The sequence below is a fragment of the Anabas testudineus genome, chromosome 10 (assembly GCF_900324465.2).
Source record: "Anabas testudineus chromosome 10, fAnaTes1.2, whole genome shotgun sequence".
NCBI lineage: Eukaryota > Metazoa > Chordata > Actinopteri > Anabantiformes > Anabantidae > Anabas > Anabas testudineus.
The window spans coordinates 20,090,352-20,111,238 of record NC_046619.1 but is presented as its reverse complement, the minus strand read 5'-3'; the positions used below and the strand labels follow the sequence as shown (position 1 = coordinate 20,111,238).

The following is a 20,887-nucleotide window of genomic DNA, read 5'->3' as shown; positions in this document are numbered from 1 at the left end:
GTTCCTTTCATTTTGTTCTGTACACTAACTGCAGCTGCATCAAACTCCCAAGGAGTTGTTGAAGCAAAATTTATTTTGCGCTCATCCTACAGTTTCTCATCAAAGCCACATCGTGCCTAAAAAGCCCTGGAGCCCTGAAGTAATTTTAAACTAACATAAAATAAGGGCCTAGCAGGTTTTGTTTGAAGGACCTGCTTTCCTTTTCCTCAGCTTTCCTTTTTGTTAAGTAGCAGCCAGAAGTGAGAAGTGTTTCTTTGTACTGTCTTGGCCTTGTGGACTAGAGACTGTATAGGAAGAAAGAAACCATACTTAACACATACATCTGTTCTGTAACTCACTGTCACCACCATCACTGGTAAATGTTTAAAATTGGCAACACATGTTCTCTAAACACTTGATCCATCTGTCACAAGCTTGATCTCTAATCTTTGCCCATAATTATAGACTGTGCCTCCACTGTCATGTAATCTGCCATTGCTCTATTGATTGTCCTTATTTACAGGCAATGTGGGTCACTTGGCATGCCTCCCATTGAACTCAGATTTATTGATTGTTTTGTGCACTTTTGACTGCAAGGCTACATATTCAAGTTCTTAAACCTTTTGCAAAAACATTTTAAAAGGCTTTCTGTCAAATATCTTTTAAATAATAATGTGGTGCTGTCCTTGTACTACATCTGCTGCATATTATTTGGCAGCAGTTGAGTATGCAATAAACAGCTTTCTAGTGTAGGTGTGAAACTGAATTCTGTTGAAGGGCATAAGAAATCTCACAAAACATATGAAATGAATTGTTACTCACACTTCTTTCTTCACCCTGCAGTATGTGGAGCTGTCGTAGTGGGCATATAGGGCTGTTTGATGAACAGAACAGAGACTGATGTTTCTCTGCCATCCAGGGGATGCTTCTAATTGGGTCATTTGGGTTGAACTGGTTTCCTAGTTTTCTGAACTGAGTCACTGGGGAGCTGGACTCTTTCTGACTGTCGAGGGAGCAAGAGCAGCCTGCACTGGATGGCAGGCTGACTGATAGTTGTATAGCATTAGTGTTAGATTGGATTATAACGACGACTCCTTTGTCTTCCTTGCTTTTAGCTTGAACTGTTGTAATATCTTTTGAAGAAGGTCAACAAGAGCTGTCTTCATCAGTTTGGTTTTGCATTCACCTTTGCAGTGGTTGTTGTTGTTGTTGTTGTTGGTTGTCTGGTAGAGGAACCTACCTGAGCTCTTCTCTTGTTTCAGAATATATGTTCTGTGGATTCAGTTTAAAAATCAGATTGTTAGAATTTGAGGTTTTTCATTGCACTACTTAGAACCAGATGACTCAGGTCCACCATGAATGGAGGTTTTCAGAAGTGAGTGGGGTGGCCTTCTTTGTCTCACACACACACAATCTCATAAATGACTATATGCCCACTCACCACCAACATTCCTGAGCTGCCTGGTCCCCATACAATTTAAAAGCATGTATACGCACAGAGCTCCCCAGCTGGTCGCCTCCCATCAACAATGTGTGCTGTCACCACATTCTATAAAGTGACATAATTGTCCTTTAGCTGACTGGTTATGGTATGGACTGGCTAGCATGATGCAGCATTGCTGTCACTAGAGGCTTCATGTCATATCAAATATAAATGTATGTATAATTATAATATAAAAGAAGCTAAATTCATGGAAACAAATTCAGCATTGTATGAGTAACCTCCAATAAGTTAATATGTTTAAACGGTTTGCTCTCTTTTGTGTTTAGTTTGGCATATAGTCATTCTAGACGTTCTTTGGAAAAGGTTTCAATCAAATATCTGCTTGTTTAAGTTAGAAGAATCTGACTGAAGATAAACATGCACGTTCCTGTCCCAGTCTGTTGCTGACTGAAAACAATTAGCTGTTGTTTGTATGGGATTAAGTGGCTTCTTCCTTTTATTTTGCTCACGTTTTTTTCATGCTCACTCTTTTGTTTTGTTTAACAGTCACGCCTGTTGCACAACATTAAAATGACTTGGAATGAATTGTCACCTCTCAGTTTTGGATGTGTATGTAAGAACTTGGGATTTTATTGGATATTTTTCTGCTTTTGGTGGGCTCACTAAATCCATTCAGTCTGTAATTTTGTATTTCTTTGACAGACACAGTAAGGAGGAGAAAGCAAAAAGGAGAACCAAAGAAATCACTGTTCGATTTTCCAGAAATGAGGTATAGTCAACCTTAGCAAGAAAAGCTTATGAGCCGTTACAAGTCTATCAAGTAGTCCTAAACTGTCAATTGCTAGCAACTCTGATTACAGCCTGTTACTGCTAATACCAGTGTGAAGGGTTGAGATTTCTGCTGGGCCCAGCCAGGCTGAAAATACAAGTACTCAGTGTACTGAGCGGGGGGCAGTATCCGCTAAATGGCATCTGTTTGACTTGTACAGTAGGCGTCCTGTTCTTTCTGACTGCAGTAGGTCAAAAACTGTGTAATGACAGCAACAGGCAGGGGTCTCCTCAGGATCCTTCAGTCCTGGGCCACAGCCAACCCTGCAATTCAGAGGCTGTTTGTTAAATGTTGGCAACAATTAAATTGTGACATTGAATTTACCATTTCTCATTGAACGCAACAGACACAGTCTTTGTAAGAATGCATAGTACTTTGTTCCTGTTTCCTAATTCTTATATTGAATGATACTCAATTAATCCTGTGTTGTAGCATTATACTACATGTCTTGCCAAAATGTGCCTAATTCAAACACTAGCAAGTCTCCTTTAAGAGTGTCTCTTGAGTTCTGTCATTCCCATCAGGTTGCTGGTAGCAGGGGATAAACTCTAATCCTGACTAATCTAGCAAGCTGCACCACCCTCTTTTGGGGGGTGAACATGACAACTTCCTTCCATGGCCTGAGTCCAACCTTGACACTGTCCAGTGTTTCCCCTAGAGGTTTTGTGTGTGTGTGTGTGTGTGTGTGTGTGTGTGTGTGTACAATTGTGTAGCAACATAAAAATAGCCTTAGAATGATTATCGATTGGTTAATAATGTTTGCTTTATGTACAGACATGGAAGAAATTGTTGGTACCCTTTGATTAAAGTATGTATAAGAATCTCACACACAAATCATATTGCTTTTGAGTTGTGATTTAATGAAAGGTTGTTAAAAACAAATTAATGAAACGGGCCTGGACAAAACTGATGGTACCCCTAGAAAAGTTCAAGTGTGTCCTATAATTAGCATCACTTGTAATCAGTCTATCTGCCTATTTATATGGTGAAAATTAGTCACTGTGCCTTTTAGCATCATGGTGTGTACGACACTAAGCATGGACCAGAGAAAGCTATGGAGAGAGTTGTCTCAGGAGATTAGAAAAAGGAAAACTGATGACAAATTTTAAGGGCAATAATACAGACAGTTATCAAAGAGAGTATAGGTGAAATCCAACGGATCTGGCACAGAGTGTCTTGCATTTGTGCAGGCTAAAATAAAATATCAAGACTTTCAAGATATTCTGGAGCAAAATGTACTGCCCAGCTTGGTCCTAGTCGCAGGTCATGGGATAATAGGTTTTTAAAATAAAAAAAACTAAAAAAATAGGTAAGAATGAATCATTGGACTATTCTATATATATATGATAAGATCAACTTTATTAATCCCTGAAGGGAAATATAATATGTAACATGGTATAAACGTCATCTATTCAGACATTAGAATTTAATATTTTGTTCATAGTAATGTTGAATTTATTACCTGACACACATTACAGTTTATGTAATGTAATTTATTATCTTTTCGATAGTTGAACATATTAACGTAATATTTGATAGCTGTGGTGAGTCATCAATGGCTCAACCTGAACCCACGTAGCCAAAGCTATTTACTACACTTTCCCTATTTACCTGCCTTCTACTACTTAGGGGATTATCTTTAGATCTCTGTCATTGCAGAGCGTGACTGCCCTGTTTCTCTCTGCTGCTTCTGCATAGTGCACAGAAAACACAGTTTGGGAAATCGCAAAAAAACACCTACAATTCAGTTAAACATCATATAGTATATAGTTAGAATTTATTCTAACTCCACTGATGTGTTAAGCAACACATCCACTGACCTTACATACTTGCATGCGTATTGTTTTAAACATATTGTCAAGTAAGATCATAGGTTATCTCATCTGTCAGCACTATACAACTATTGTTGGTAATATTCTCAGTGATATAATCAGTTATTTAAACAGCAGCTAAGCAATTTATGCAATGGGAACAAATCCTAATCTTCAGTCAATGAAGACTTTAGGTATAATAGCAGTTGTGAAACTATTCACACTTTGAAAACTAACTCTTACTAATTCTCTTTTCGAAACTCAATTGTACCACTAGTGTTAATCCTTACTGCCCAACCTTAGCAGTCATTAGTCCCTCGCAAATGTAAATCTGGTCTATCTATTTTCATGATCCCAATGCAGATCAAAGGTAGTTCTCATAACTTAAATTATTTTTAATACACAAGTAAAAAAGTATTCAACTGTGTTACAATTAAACATTTTTAGAGGTTAGCACACAACCACACAGTTCTATAGTACTTGGTCCTGCTTTCTAAGTTTACAGCTTTCATCCTATTTTGATATACTGAATTATTGACACAGGGGTATGAATGTTATTCTACTCATACCTGTATGCCACAACTGCAGTCGTGTGTATTACATTTAGAACAGAAGAAACACAACATGGCCAAATTGTCTTCTTTTTATGTTTAAAATATTTCCTTTCTCTCCTAGTGCACCTTACAAAGAATTTCGTTTTTTTTTCCTGTTCCTGATGGAAAAAAACTGTATTAATCCTGGGATTCTTTCTTAAAGTCTCTGAATCCCTGGGGAGAAGCACAATGGCAGGATTTCTGTGCATTTGGTAAGGAAAGCCTGACTCCAGTGCTTCCTTTTTCTAACTGCTAATTTGGACTGACAGACACCCATGTTCCCAGAGATGACAGGGGGCTTAGCCCTGGAAAACAGGAATTTTGTTGTCTTTTGCTTGCACATATTTAAGAATTTGACACCGTAATGTAGAATAGAGTGGGGTAGTTCTTATTTTTAAAGATGTTAAACATTTCACTTATTCTGCAAACGGTGGCATTATCAGTAGAAAATAATCCTATTATAACTACAATTAATCTTTGTTACTAATAATCCTGTTCATGGTATAGAAATGATGATAATCATGAACATACAATTGGAATCAGTGTAGTTTGCTTCTCATAATCCTGTTTAAACCACTAGTCAGAGTGTCTAAAACTTGCAACGTTTGTGAAGAAAACTCTACTTAATCGCACTGATTAGCCCTATTGTGCTGCTGTATTGACAGAGTATGTCAGCAAAGTTCGTGATTAGTTTAGTCTTGCTGAGGACAAAGCTTTCCAATGAGAAGAGGGGAGGGCATGTCTAAACATGTACACAGCAGAGAACAGAATCTTTTGATGGATTCTTGTATGTTTTGGCTGATACAGGCCTCCCTCTCTTAGAATGACAGCATCAGGCTTAATCGACTTCTTATTATCCTTGTATGTAAGATCCAAGGTCTGTTGCCTGGATACTACACTGAGCATACACTGCCAAATCTTGTGCTGCACAGTGAACAAGAAAATAGCTAAAAACTACCACTTATTGGCAATGTAGCACTATTTGAGACTATTAAAATTAGCTAAGCCTTCCAGTGATTAGGTTTATTTGTAACAAATGGCAGTAATGCTAATCTGGTACCTGATCCACCTTGTTAAAGATAACAGTGTCATGATAATGTTTCATAAAATGGTGGTAATATGTTTTGCTTGCCTGTCCACCCCAGCAGGTCAAGACCAGGGTGTCTGCCTGTCTGTCTGCCTGTGACTTCCAATGATGACTGGATATAGACCTTGGCCTCACAACCTGTAGCAGGCAGGATATTGCAGACTTGTGGAGGCCCCTGGAAAAGCCCTTCTGCTTAGGAAGCTTAGCTCAGAAGGCTGGTGTCGACTCAGAGGCTCTTTGTTTCTGATCTTGCAAAGCTGTGGGGGGGGGGTTGACACTAAAATCTTAGTAGGTATGGTGTCGTGCTTTGGCGGTTATTGAGTTTACACATTCACACAGCAAGTGTGCATTATGAGCCACTTGTTCTTGGTTCCAGTGATAAACTAAGCCCCTGCCTGTTCACCTGATAAATTACCCATCCAACTATATTTTTAAATAACTTTCACTATTCAGAATACTGTGTAGTCTGTACAGCATGAACAGGTTCAAAGGTTCATTCCCCCTTACACACATCCCTTAAACCCACCGTGGGGCAACACAGTGAAGGTCTTGTCTGTCCCTGTCTCACTCTAATGGTCACCAAGTCCTCTGAAGGCACACTGTTGGGGAGATCAGATCATTTCCCCTCCACCTAGCTCCTTTCTCTTTCTCTGTCTGTGACTAATGGTAGCAGCGTAGTGAGAGCATGATATCACAGAGGCTTATGAATACAGGTAGATAAATATGAAGTTACTCATGTTTTTCTGATGCTTTAGTTCTGATGATTTTGGTTCCATATTTAATTCTATTATTACCCAGCAGTGACTTTCCCTCACTCACAATAAGATGAGTTTGTGGCACTTTTGTGGTAATTGAGATATGACATTTCTCTGCTGCTGCAACACATTAATTTGGACTAACAGAGCTGTATTTTTATATAGCCAGCTTTCCAAGCTGAGCTGAAGTTGTAGCATCATGCAAAATTTACAAGTTGTATCCTTAGGAGTGACACATTTTAAACCGTGGAAATAGTGTTGGTCTAGAAAAACCTTTCCAAGTCTTAATTTAGATGCTACCAAATGCTGTTGGAAGGATATGTAGCACCAAGCTTTGTCCTAATAAAAGGTGAGCTACATAAACAGATCATAAGTTCTGTATTTTGTCAGTTATGGTTTTATCTATATAATTTTCAAAAGTTAAGCTAGCATGGTAAATTTCATAGCTATTGTACTATTTTATTGCTACACACACATCCCTGGATGTATCATGGTATTGGCTCATGAATAGCATAAAGTGTGACTGCAGCAGTTCCCCCCCCACTCCTATTTATACACTCTCTCTCTCTCGAACACATTTATTAAATGGTAAATGACTTGGCAGGCAACCCACAACTGTCCGCATCACCTTGCAGCTAAAGTAGGTTAATGTAATCATTTTCAACCCATCTTTCACCCCGCACTTTTTTTCACATGTGACAGTCAACGTTTCCTGCATCCTTCTTAGCACAGGTCCCTTTCTCTGGAGTTTATTCATGACAACTGACAAACCATCGTCATGCCAATATTCCTTCTTTTCCCTGTTTTGTGGACTTAAGGCCCCCAAAGCCTAGAAAAGTAGTGGGGGAGAAAAATGGGACTGGAAGTGAGTAGCACCAGTTGGGGCCAGGAGTGGGGTTAATCCAAAACCCAAACATTGTTCCATCATCTAATCAGTGTGGAAATGGGATGAACTGGCTGGAATACTAACATTTAGCTCAGGGCTAGGCCATTTTAGTTTCAGGAAATTTGGCTTGTTTAATCAGAGGGGCTTATCAAGAGTGCAGGGGAACGGAAGGCATAAGGAAGGGACCAGGCGTCGGAATTCAGACTGTTTTTACTCTTAGGAAAACAAGTTCAGAAAGAGGCAGTCTCCTCTGTCTGCATACCAGGTGTTTGTTCTGAATGTAAAGACTGTTGTATGTTACATGGCTATAGTTAATGACTGGTAAAAAAAACACTACATTTTGTTAAAATTCTAACGTTTTTAACATTTTCTATGCTACTTTTAGTGCTTCTTGCAGCGCACTTTGTTCTTATCACAGTTGATAGAACTGAGTAGGCCTGGGAAGCAATGGCACTGTCTGGCATGTGAATGGCTGCAGTGTGGGAGTGTGTGGCACATTTGCTAAGCTGTTTTAGCCTCATTGAGTAATAATCACAGCCATGGTTAAGACTTGGTTAAGGCTTATTTATAAAGAAAACCTTGGGTGATGTGGGTTATGTTTAGTTTAGGAAGTTTTTTTTTTTTTTTTTTGTATGAATGTAACTCTGTTATAGTGTTTCTTGATATATCAATTTATCCACTTGAATAATTGTAACTCCTCATGTCCTCATGTAGAAACCTGTCTGTGAACACATGGACAAGAGGATGAAGAAGGTCAGAGTTGTTAATCACTGCAGAAGCTGGCAGTGTTTTCTTGGGACATAAGAATGAATCCAGTATGAGACTAGTTGGAAACAAAATGAAGCAAATGAAATGCTGGTTAGAAGAAAGGATGATTAATAACATGTTATTTCATCAACCAAGCAATCAAGTTGAATTGCAATTGATCAGTGTTATTGCTGCATCGCTTAAAATTTGCAAGTCCACAACTTGATCGTATGATCACTGAGATGTAACTGCACCCTAGATATGGGGTGGCTTTGAGTGTGAGCGTCACTCACACTCAAAGCGTTAATTTTCTGCTAGCGGACAGTATATTGGAAAAGAGTTGGCTTAATTGAGTTTAAAATATCCTTTATTCCACATGAAGTGTTGCACTGGTAAGGAAATTGGTTTATATTATATAATATATTATATTTAAATGCATCTAGTACTTGTAAATGGTTAAATTAGACTAAATTTATCTAAACACAATTTAAATCCAGAGGTCCTTATGGAATAAGTCTTTTTATTGTTTACTAAAAGCTGGAATGTGAATTGCAGTGTCCACTTTTACCACGAAAACGCGATGGTTAACATGATGGTTAATGTGCAACACACATTTATAAGAAGGGTAGGGGTGGACTTGGTGACTGTTTCACTAGCTGTTTCCTACATGTTTACAATTATACATTTTCACTGAACGAACCTAAGATTAGAAGCTATTGAGAAAGAGAGGGACAGACAGCAGGGGGAAGGAGGAAGTGTGTCATGAACAGGAACATGTTCTAGGTAGGTTTGTTACAAACCTGCTCTACTACACAGCCAGACTCCAAAGTGCAGCATTCAGTTTGGGCAAAACAGAGTGAGTTCTGACACTGATGTTGGCAAAATGCCCTGAACTCAGATGCTATTATCTTTAGGAAGTGGAATTGTTGGCTGCTAAACCTCCAGCAGCTCTTGTTTTAGCCACTATTGAAAGTGCATTAATTGGTCAAAATGTCAACAGTGGCTGGTGGCAGATCACTTTAGCCGTTGCTTGTGAACATTAATTTCATTTGTTTGGTTAAGTTAAACTGTCTCTGTAGCCAGTGTTTGTGAGGCAAGGTGCTTCACTCTGAGTGTTAATGAGAAGTGTGAGTACAACCTCTTCACTGTAGAGGATGCCGTCTGTTTTAGAAGCCCCATTCTCCCATTTAGACATTTTTGGACATTTTTTTGTGCTGCGCCAAAGAATTTGGGCCCCAGATATTTTTTGCAGTTTAATTGTGAATCTAAATTTATTTGCTCAAAACGGGGAAAGTTTTTTTTTTTTTTTTTTTTATCCATTACATAAAGGTCTTTAATGACATGTTTGAGAATTTAGCAACATAAGAACCAAACTTCCAGGTCGTCTCCAGATTTACAGTTCTAACACAAACAGACATTTATTCAGAGCTTGGCGAGTTCATCCTGACAGACAGTGGGCCCATCTCTGGAGACGAAGGTGTGACATTGAAAACAACTCCGCTGTGGGGAGGCCGGTGCAGCTAACAGAGCAGTAGCCTCTAGGGAGCTGTTATTTTACCATTTCCAATTTAGCGTGTAACTGATGGATGCTTGTGTAGTTATAGTATGTTGAGTTTGCTGGTGTGTGTTCTAATGATTCATGTTGCAATGATATATTTTTTTGGACCGCTTCTGCAAGAAGAAATTCCATCACTGTGTAAAACTGAACAGCAAATTTAGTTTTTGTTAGCATCAAAATATACAATATATACAGGATGAATTAAAAAAGGTGCTAGTTCATTTATTAGAGAAGCTAATCTATAATGAGAGTAGTTGAATCTGCACAGCTATCCTGTCCCCTTTTATAAACATCACACATTATGTGTATGTAGCTACCTGGCTGTGCAATAAATATCAGCCCCAGTGACTCTAGCTGACAGTTCTGGTCTAATATGTAAATATATTGTAGCCTCTGCTCAGTTGAAACCAGTGCATTTCTGAGTAGGAGCAGTACATGACTAATAAGTGGTTGTGTAAGGTTTCCCACGCCAGATGATTCTCATAGGATCCTCCATGTGCCTGGGAACATTTGTTCTTGTCTCTCTAAAATGAGCAATAGTAAAAAATGTGTTTTTAATGAAATGATAAAAATCAGCTATCAATTTGAAGGAAAGTCGAGCTCCCTTTACACATTCTTCAGTGTGTAATAGCATACACTACATTACACTGTAAGCTGCTATATAAACTAGTATGCTGTAGAAACTCCAACAATCTGGTAGTCTGGAATTGTTCACTCAAAACGTTGTTTCTACAGAAATTGTAAGAATGTGCTTCTGTTTAACTGATCTGGCTCTGAGGATTTTTCTCTGCTCTTGAATAGCACACTTATTTATGTCTTCCTTTCCCTTTTATTGTGCTCTCCATGACTACAAATCAACATAATTCACTGCTGCTGCCTACAGCGTGTGGTTGGCACATGTGAATGGTAAACTGGTGGAAATAAAGTACAAAGGTCTTGCGTAACATTCTGTCCCACGCATAATTTTCCTAATGTCACCCTTGAAAAACTATGTGATAGTTTTTAAGCTGAATGCTTTATGAATTAATGTTTTTCTTTTATGCTGACGGAGGTCATTATTCTTGTTCTTTGGGGTGGTCTTCCAAGATGCCGGACGTTACAATTTTTTGTTCTATGAAACATGGCCATCTATGCAGAAAATGGGCTAAATCATCTGCTATCCAATAGGCCCTGTGAACATTTCCCTCGGAGGATGTGGTCTAACTCTGGTATGAAACTCTGTGGCCCGGTGCTGATTCCACTGTATAATACCATGCCAATTATATTCTATTAACTGTCATTACCTGTGATGAACCCTGTTTCATAAAACTCTTTGTTCATTGTCTTTGGCCTGGACAAGCAACTCCACTGTGGTTCCAGCTTGGCTCAGCTGATATAACTCTTCAGTTGCTTCCTTGGGACAGTTGTTGTCAACTCCCACCACAAAGTCAAACTGGGGTGAATTTTTGTGTCAATTATACATTCCATTCCACTAGTGTGTGTACGTTCTTGACTGGTCATCTCTAGCTTTCACTACCATATGAATACTCCAATGTTTGGTAACTATTGGCAACACTTTCCCAAGCTGTCGCTGTCTGTGACATGGTAATGACTGGATCTGCAACAGACTGTGGTGATTTAGGGGTGATCTGCCATGAAGGCTTTAGAAACTTGAACCAATGTTAGTCCAAATCTTATAAAACCTCTGCCAACTCAGAGACCTCATGATGCATGCTAAAATTAGTCAGGGAAGAAAAAGATGCACAATGCATCCTGTTTACCAGGTCTTTGTTGGCACCACTTTTATCTTGCTCTTGTACTGTAAAAAAAAAATGTTTTGTTGCAAATATCCTGTAACATCTACTGTATGTGATATTACTCAAATGCTATTATACAGCCCTGTTTAGACTGTGGATCTTTATTGCATATCACCCCTTCTTCTCTTGAGCTCTACTATCATTGTTTAAGGATAAAAATGCCCCAAGAAAAACCCAAAACAAGACACATGAGAAGCTTAGTTTAAATGCTTGCTCCGGTCACCACCCACAACACAGACTCCCCTGTTCCCTGGCTGAGATTGTGTACCAACAGCACAGCAAGACTCCTTTGTTGGTGACAATGGTGGCAGTTTGTGAAAAAGTCCAGGTGATTGATGACATGCAAGTACAGTTTAGGGGACCCTCAGCTACAGGGCCCCCTCATATGTTGCATGTTACTAATTTCAATACCTGTTTTCCTTGTTTTTCTTTTGGCATTTATTTCCATTTAATCCTGTTTCTTACAAAAACACACAAGATTTTATCTTTTTTATGATGATAAAAACATGGCAGTTGATTCAGTGTTTCTGTGTTGGTGTCATGTTCTGCCTTGCCATGAATCAGTCAATTTATGTTCTGCAATACTGGACACATTGAGTGGTTTTATTGTTCAGTATTGTTTATAGAACAGACTAGACTATACCAGCATGTTTTAGCAACATTGTTCTATTCCTCCTGCTCATGTCATGATGTTTGTATTACTGAATGACCAGGTTGCACATGCTTGTTCTTGAAATGTTAATCAGAACCAGAAGCATGTACAGATTAAGCTCTTTGCACCAAGCTGAATTAGTGAGATTATTGGTTGTGGGCCAGGAGACTTGTTTACATGTGCTCCTGAACTTAGATGCATAGTGTTGGATTCAGTCAGTATTATGCAACACACTTAAAACAACATCCTACACTACAAAGCAGGCATGTGACTATAAAGCTGGCATGTGGGTTGGGAGCACACATCTCTGTTTTTGTTCACCAGCCCTTGAGCTAGCAGCTGTGAGCTCTTTAACGGGCTGATCACACTTTGCTCCAGGGCCTTGAAATAAGTAGTGTTTTACTTCCCCAAGTAGTGTTTTACTTCCCCAAGTTATGGAAGGTAGCTCATCTTAAAGCTTTGAATTATTGGTTGTTAATTTGATACAGAGAACCGCTGAGGCCTGTGAGATTGCGAAAGCACTGCAATAGATCTGTTTTCACTGGATACCCTTCACCTTGAGGGGGATTGCAATAGGCTTGTTCAGACAGGGAGTGAAATGTATTGATATAGTCATGAATTCAGTGGCTGCATGATGGAAAGGTCTTGATTTGGTTGTTGTCTTGATTAAGTGTAGTCTCAGTCCATGCTAGACGTGACTGTAAAGGAGTCTTTTCTTGTAGTACCTTAGTAGCTTAATAGGTACAGTGCACCTAATTGTAATTGCAGCGTCCCCTGTTTGAGTTCAGCTGGGGTCATTTGCTGTATGTCCTACCCTCTTCCTTCTCCCATGTTTCCTGTCTGCCTCCACATTAACTAAATAAAGGCAAAAATTCTCTTCTTACCATATCGACATGGTATGTCCATGAAACATGAAAGCACTGTCTCCTGGGTATTGTCAAGCTAAAACGTCATTGGGTTTTCTATTTTACACTTCATCAAAGCAAAAAATAGATTCACACACTATTGTGTCCTCAGAGAAATGGGAATTGGCAAAAAACTAAGTTTACTTCGGCAAAGTTCATTCATGCATTTCTAACCCAACAGAGACTTCCTTTCTTTGTGGAAAATGATAGTGATGGCTGCTTTGGAAATGGATCCATGAGAATAACTTTGGTCTGGACATGAAGGGTTTTCAATAGGAAGGAAGTTAAAAAGAGGGGAAAAAAGCCAACCAGCATCGTTTGATTGTTTGTGAAACAATGCGGGTGACATTCCACTGAAAAACAACAAAGGCGACACATTCCACTTTTTAATTGAGTTTCCTCATATGACCCTGCAGTTGTCTAAAAACACACTGGGATCCAGACGTTTCTAGCATTTTTAATATGCATCTTTCCGCAGTGGTGTTGGATTAAATTTAAAAGCTTTTTAAAGTTCTCCTATCAGCACCACATTTATCATTGACTGTAGACACTTATCCTATTGTTCCCATCCAAATTTTTGTTTTGTGATGTTGTTGTGATCAGATAATAGTAAGTCTGGGTGGTCTACTGTGGGCATTTTATTACTTCTTTGGCGTAGAAGAGCTTTCTGGTTAGGTGTTTATTGACAAATTTAAAGGACGTAATGTTCTTCTGCACACCATGCTATTAACCTACCATAAACACGTAATTTCATGCAAAAGGAATCCAACACCACATCGTTTATTGCAATGTTATTATAGCTGCAGCTTCCTGCTGTTACTCAAGACATGCTTTATTAGTGGGTCATATTTAATTTTGTCACAGTCTAGCATGGCCAATGCATGTGTATTACCCTTCCACACTAAACGTGTTACTATAAAAATTAATCGATTCTGCATTATATGTTGCCTAAATACGTGCGGTCTCCACTAAGCATTCCAGCATCCAGCCAGGCGAGAGTTTCATGTGCTCTTCAGCTCAGGGTGACACTTATAAGAGCAACATATGTACATGAATCAAATGTATCATGAATTTTGAGTGTGATCAGTTTCTATACAACTATATAGAAACTACATAAACTAAACAAACTATATAATGCCACTCATAGGGAAATATTAAGCATCTTTTATCTTACGTAGTGTAATTTTCTGTGTGTCTTTAGCTGCACTTAAACTATGTTTTAACCTTTCTAAAGGTATGTGATACTAAAATCTCTCTCTTCACTCAAACTCATTGACAAGGTTGGTGAGGACTTGGCCTAGATGTTGGAGAGACACTTCTAAGCACATCGGTTGAACAGCCAGCATGTTTTATCTCAAGGCAGAAGACATCAAAGCCCAATCACATTAACTGTATGATGAGGGATTCTGGATGAGACTGATAACTACATGTCAAAGTAGTAAAAGGTCATCCAGTTTTAGCAAGCACAGTTCTAAAATCTGTCTGACACATTTCAGGAGCTCATAAATCAAGGTCATCTAGTCAGCCGCAGATTGTTTTAAGCTGCAGATATAAAAGTATCTAGGCCACTGAGTCTTCACTGAAATCAGACCATGAGGTGCTACTCTCATATGAACAAAACCAGGGAATGCTATTCACTAGTCAACTGAATCTGGGATTAGTAAATTGCATCCACAGTAATGACCTGGGGCTTTTGACTTATGTTCAAGATTAAAGGACATTGTGATGTAAGGACTATGGAGATAATGTCATAATTGGATGTAAAATGAAAATGTTAAGGAAATTACAGAATCTGCAACCTGCTGCCATTTAGTCAAATTGCTTCAAAATCAACATTTCTCAGTGGCAGATCTAGAGGCAGGATTAATCTCATTAAGTTAAACCTCATTGGACAAGGCCAAAAAGGTTTTCCTGGCCAAATAACATTAGCCTGAAGTTCAGTGGAAAAGGCGAGAATAAGATAATTACCATGAATCCTAACTGAGGAAAAGCAGTCTAGTAATATTAAGCTGCCTGTTTACTAATCGCCCTCACTGTCTGACAAAACATGTAGCTAACACCAGTGACCAGTAAGCTTAATGTGAATAAAGATGAGTAGATTTATGTTCCTAAGGCTTAGGAGTAGTGGTGTCATGTCACATAACCAACCAAAAGGTAGGTTTTCACATTTGCATATGTGTCAACACAGAAAGCTCATTGATAGCAGAGCTGGTTACTCTGAATTCTCACCTTTCATCTGTCAGTATCACTAAGAAGTTCAGGAACTGATTATATTAAAGCAACAGCTCTGTAAATATCTAAACGCCTACAAGTATCTAGACTCATTGTAATCTGATCTGTGGTATTTCATGTTTTATTTGTATGTCACTAAGCTGATTACCTGACATGTCGTTACTGATGTGTAATGCTGTTGAGGACCTTTTAAGTGTTTCAATTTCTATTTGTGCTGTTTTATACTTTTACTCCACTACATTTTTTGAACAGATGAATTTACTTTCATACTTTCAAAAAGAGCTCAGAGAATCATCAGAGCTGTATGATTCTTAGCTGCCAAGCAACTACATTTATTTAACTCTGAGGCAGAAACATGCAGCTGTGTGTAGGAGACGGTGGCAAGAAACAACTGACCTGGAATTTTTGACATTGCAAATGCAGCCTCTCTGCTTTGATCCTAACAGTAACCAGTACCATCATATTCTGATGAGGGCATCTCGGGACCAAAAGAGTAATTGATTGCAAACTTTTACACCAACTCTCTTGACTATACAGTAGAAGGAGTTTTGCACCACCAAATAGATAAGTAAAAACTGACAGTCCTGTATTACTAATGCAGCATCTCAACTAAAGCGCCAGACTACTTCTGGACAAAGAGATGCAGATCGTTTGTGTAGTGTACTGTACTCACTGTTATACTGTTGGAATTAGACACAATACAGTGTTTACAAGGGCTGTTGCATTAGTAGTGACAGTCAATAGTTAAATGTCAACATATAGTGAAAATCTGTGCCACTTTTGTTCCTCTTTGCCCATCTTTCTCTGCCTCCTGTCTGACTAACTCCTAGGCACCGAACATGATTTCACACTGCACCCTGTAGCACTAGAACTGAGGCCTACCGTCAGCCTGCGTGCTGACATACAGCAGCCCATATCTTTTGTAGCAGGTCCAGGCCCCTGACAAGCCAATAAGCTGACAGAAACACACAGTTGGACCAGACAGTTTACATCTCTGCACTTTTTCTCCACAGCTGTGCAAATAAATGTACAAGAAACTCTCAGGAAATTTAATCTTGTAATTGTTTTGGCTTCCAAACCAGCGGTCCAGAGGGAGTCTCGGCTCTTTTAATGGCCAATTGTCTGCCAGCGTGTGTGAGGACAAATGGATTTTAAGCAGGCTTGGCCCTAAATGTTTTTTTACAGCACATATTTTTGAGTTGGAGACAGTTATTTTACTGCCTGTGTTTATGTATTCACTTAAGGTGTTTGTTTTTATGTGGGACATTCATTGACTCATATAGCTAAAGGTAAAAATGTATTTAGCTTGAATAACATGAGCAGAAATCAGCAATTCAAACTGAATTTGTTTCATACAACTGCAGTTGAATCTTACACATTTCTGGAACATCTACAAGTTTGCTGCACAAGGGCTTTGTCCTCCTTAAGGTCTTGCAACAAATAAGAAGCATGTGGCCGAAAAAAAGCACACACACCTGATAACAGTCACGCAAATACATGCAAACAGCCAGCTTCTCCTCCTCGGAGGGTCTCAGTAACTCTTACCCGACAAATCCCCTGTCAAAACATATTAGCCTGCCAGAGCCGTTTGGTCAGGATGATTACAGCTTATGTCAAGCTTGTTAGTGTTTAGCACTGTTAACTAGAGAGAGACTTGATATACGGCTGCCCACTCTTTGTGCTCTTCTCCTTGCCATTCCCAAGATTTACTGTGAAGTGAAGATGTGAAAAGAGTGTTGATAAAAGTTGTTCCTCTTTTTTGTGAAGCGGAGTTTGTATAGCTACACTGTAGAGTCAATAACTAAAGTTATCTTTTTATGTTCTGTTTTTGATCTGAAGCCCTCTTGCTGTTTTGCTAACTTACTCCTTTTATTCTTTCTTCAGGCTGTGACAGGAAGATGTTTTGGTGACAAAGATTTCAGAGGAGGTTTGGAGAATGGGATACTGCTATGCGAGTAAGTTCTTACTATATCTAACAGTCTTTAGTAATTCAGTTGTTCAGTAGCAGTCACATAAGCCTATATTGTTGTTGTTAATCTGACCTAAGTAACTGTATTTTACTCATCAGATATGCCTCTGGCTTTTCAGTGTGTATTTGTTTCATTACCATAACATCTAGACAGCTCATAGGAAGTTTGAGAAAGGAAAGAAAGACCATTATATTTATAATAACTATGCAGGATTCAAAATTAACAAGAACATTAGCACTTAAACTTGTATTTCTGTCATAAAGGCGCTGATTTCTTGCAGCACTGTGGTCCAGTGATCAAAAGAGACTTCATTCTCTGATGCTACTCTTGAACTCAAGTTTGCTCAGTCATAATGAGTAGAGGTGCTGAAATGAGACACTCGCTTGCCCTCATCTACATTCCTATGTGCCAAGTTCGGTTACACAACTCCAGTGTTTACACCATCTTTATTGTGAATACAAGCATCAGAACCAATTTAACAGCAACCCCACTGCTTTTGGAATTTCTGGAATATCGTGGTAAATCTAGTGGACCTTTCTTATCACAGATGCTGGAAACTAAGCGTGATGGTGAACTGTACATATGTGATTCAGACAATTAGGATATAGACAGTATTAGGAGTTAGCTTAGGGGTGTAAATTTATGCAAGTTTAAAGGATGGAAGTGATTACCAGGACATTTTTAGTCTAGTGGTAAAATAGTTTTGGTATCTGATTAATCATTTACCAAATCAAAGTTATTAATAAAGGGTTAAACATTCTCTCAGAGGGTCAGAAGGTTAGTGGTTTGACTCCCTGTTCCTTCTGACCACATAACTTCAGTAAGTTTCCCTGGACAAAACCCCTGGACAAAAAAAGTCATAGCAACTTAAATGTAGCTGCATTTCCTCAAGAATGTCCTCATGGGCATCAATAAAATATACAACATAATGTTTAATTTGAAATTCTGTGAATTCTTACTGTATATAGTCACTAAAATTCTTACATAGTATAATTTAAAGAGTATATACTGTGATTTGTATTAGAAACATAGCATTAGTATAGTGTTGATTGATATATTTTGGCTTTGTGTAGTTTACAGATGTGATTTATTCACCAATTTTATATCAATTTTAACGTCCTGTGTGGCTTGTTTTAAACCTCATTTCACAAGTGAAACACATTGCATATCTTTTCCTCTTTTTCCTATTACACAAGGCAGCAGGAAATGTGTTTGTCCCTGTACATACTCATACTCATACATGATGTATTTATATCGCTTGTACTGTTTGTTTTGATTGTGTCTGTGTTTTAAGATCCAGGAAAGCACTCTCACTCTTGTAGTTAATCATACAGCTTTGAACTGTGAGTCTTCTGTGGACACACAGCCTCATATTCCAGTTAATAAATCTGATTTTATGTTTGAATTATTTCCAGCACAGATATAGTAGATTTGAGGGCCTTTTTCCCTTCATACATTCTTGTACTTGCTCAACAATCACAAAGATGAACAACAAAAAATGAATAAAAAGAAAGCAGGCTGCAACTTTATTCTCATTCCAGGCAGTTTTTCAAGAGTGGAAATACTGTTTTCAGTGTTGCTATTGCTCCTTCTCCCACCTACAGATAATGTGTGTAGTATCAAGAACACCCTTATCCTTAGGTTATTCTGGAAAATTTACAGCAGGAAAAACAAACTGTAAAATAGATGAGCCAGGATGAGCGCAGGAGAGTTCTCCAAAAATTGAAATTACAGCACTTCACAGTGAAATACCTCACATCACAGGCCTGCCGATATCTAATACCGTAAGAGTATCCAGGGGTGAGGTTTTTCTTTACAGGCCTGAATCATTAGAGTGCCTGTTCTGATGAAAACACACACAAAAGATGAAACTGGATACAGAGAGAGTGAAAGACACTGCTTATTCATGAGTGACTACCAGGCAGAGTTTGTAGAATAGTCCTGTTATTTTCACAAAACGTGTTTGCATCTGTGCATTTGCAATAAGTAATGACATCAGGAGGAGGTACCATTTTACGTGATATGAGGTTTACTGGAACGAATTAACAGCTCCCAGAGGGTGAAAGGAGCAGCAATGATTCTCAACTCTGATTTAGGATCTGTGTCATTATTAACCTTCCAGACGCCACTGTGGGAACTATTAAAAATGTTCCCTTCTCCGTCTTTGTTCCCTCTCGCTTCTCTAAAGAGACACACTCTGTTTCACAAACTCTTGATCTCTTCTACCTGCAGATATTTCTCTACTTGTGCCAGGTCACTGTTTGAAATGTTGAGCTTGAAATATCACAAATACAAATTTAAAAGCCTGATGAAGATGCTTTTTATTTTTATAAAACAAAATTGAGATCCCTTTCCTGTGTGTTTGTTGCTAGGTTGCTGAGCTCCATTAAACCTGGTCTGGTGAAGAAAATTAACAGACTTCAAACACCCATAGCTGGCTTGGTAAGTCCTCTACCCTCACCGTCTTTGGCATCCAAGTTAGGTAGTCTGTAAAGTGTAACATGTTATTTCTCTTGTATACATTTATACACTTTATGCATTATTAATCGCATAGTGGTATCATAGGGGTCCTGCTGGTTGGTTGCCACATGTCTTATTACTTTACAAATATACATCCTGCAGTAACTCAGGTTTGACTGAGTGCCAGAGTAAATACAAAGGTTAATTACATGTTTCAAATTGCAGTTAACCGTTTTCTTTGTGTGGTGTAGGAGACTGCTGAACTAAAGTTTCACCAAGGAAAAAACTAGAGGCATACAGTGATAATGATGTGACATGCAGGTTTAGTGGCTTGGACAGACTTTGCATTATAAGCTACCAGGATTTGATTACAGGTACCTGCAGCTGAAAGATCTCAGTTTCACTCCCCACAGCCAAGGTGTCCATCAGCAGCCATGTGTGACACTGAGCCCCTCATAGCACATCTATTGTACAGTAAAACTATTTTGAGTGACCCAGAAAAACTGTAGATGCTTTGCTGTGAAATCTTCTGAGCCATCAACATACAAATCTGTGATATCCACATGTTCCAGTATCGGTCCTGTTTTGACTTTGTTGTATTGTACTTGTATGACATTATCTGTCATGTGTTCCTATGTTTGGTGAAAACTGTTGTACCATATAAGGAAGTATTAAAACCTTTCCTTAGACCAGTTGAATATTTGGAAAATCAAAACCTTTGGGTTTAATCCCAAACTGTTAATAGCCAGCAACTATGGCCAGAAATTCACTAGTTTATTCTTGTTCTGAGAAATGAAGTTGAGAAATTGAGAATGTGAGAAATTGCTAAATGTGAAGGCTTGCTCATAAAAGGCTGAATACTATTCCCTTCACAGAACAGAGTAATCTGGCTCTACCCAGCATAGAAAGAAGAGTATGAGGCCCCAGTGCACAACTAGAAAATGTAGGAATTGGGATGTTCTGTTCTGCCAGTATCATCCTACAAAAGGCCAGTGAATCAAAGCACAGTGCCAAACTATGCAAAAACAATTTTAGAGGTTTATTTGATGAAAGCAAAGTTCAAAGAACACAGTTATTATTTTAAGGAAATTGTGACCACAATAGTAAGTGGTGAATGGTGGTCTGTGTGTATCGTTGGAGCAGATAGGAATTCCTGCTTTCAAAACCTGAACTAAATATTTCA

The 20,887-nt window shown here is 38.6% G+C and overlaps 1 protein-coding gene across 6 annotated transcripts in view; it reads left to right on the top strand.

Moving 5' to 3' along the window:
- The window catches only part of LOC113160188 (LIM and calponin homology domains-containing protein 1), a 65,361-nt gene that overhangs the window by 7,163 nt on the left and 37,311 nt on the right, over positions 1-20,887 (top strand). For all 6 annotated transcript variants that reach the window (XM_026357282.1, XM_026357286.1, XM_026357283.1 and 3 more), the window contains exons 2-3: positions 17,159-17,229; positions 19,617-19,686. In XM_026357282.1, the coding sequence (XP_026213067.1) occupies positions 17,159-17,229; positions 19,617-19,686 (141 nt within the window). The remainder of the gene's footprint in view (positions 1-17,158; positions 17,230-19,616; positions 19,687-20,887) is intronic.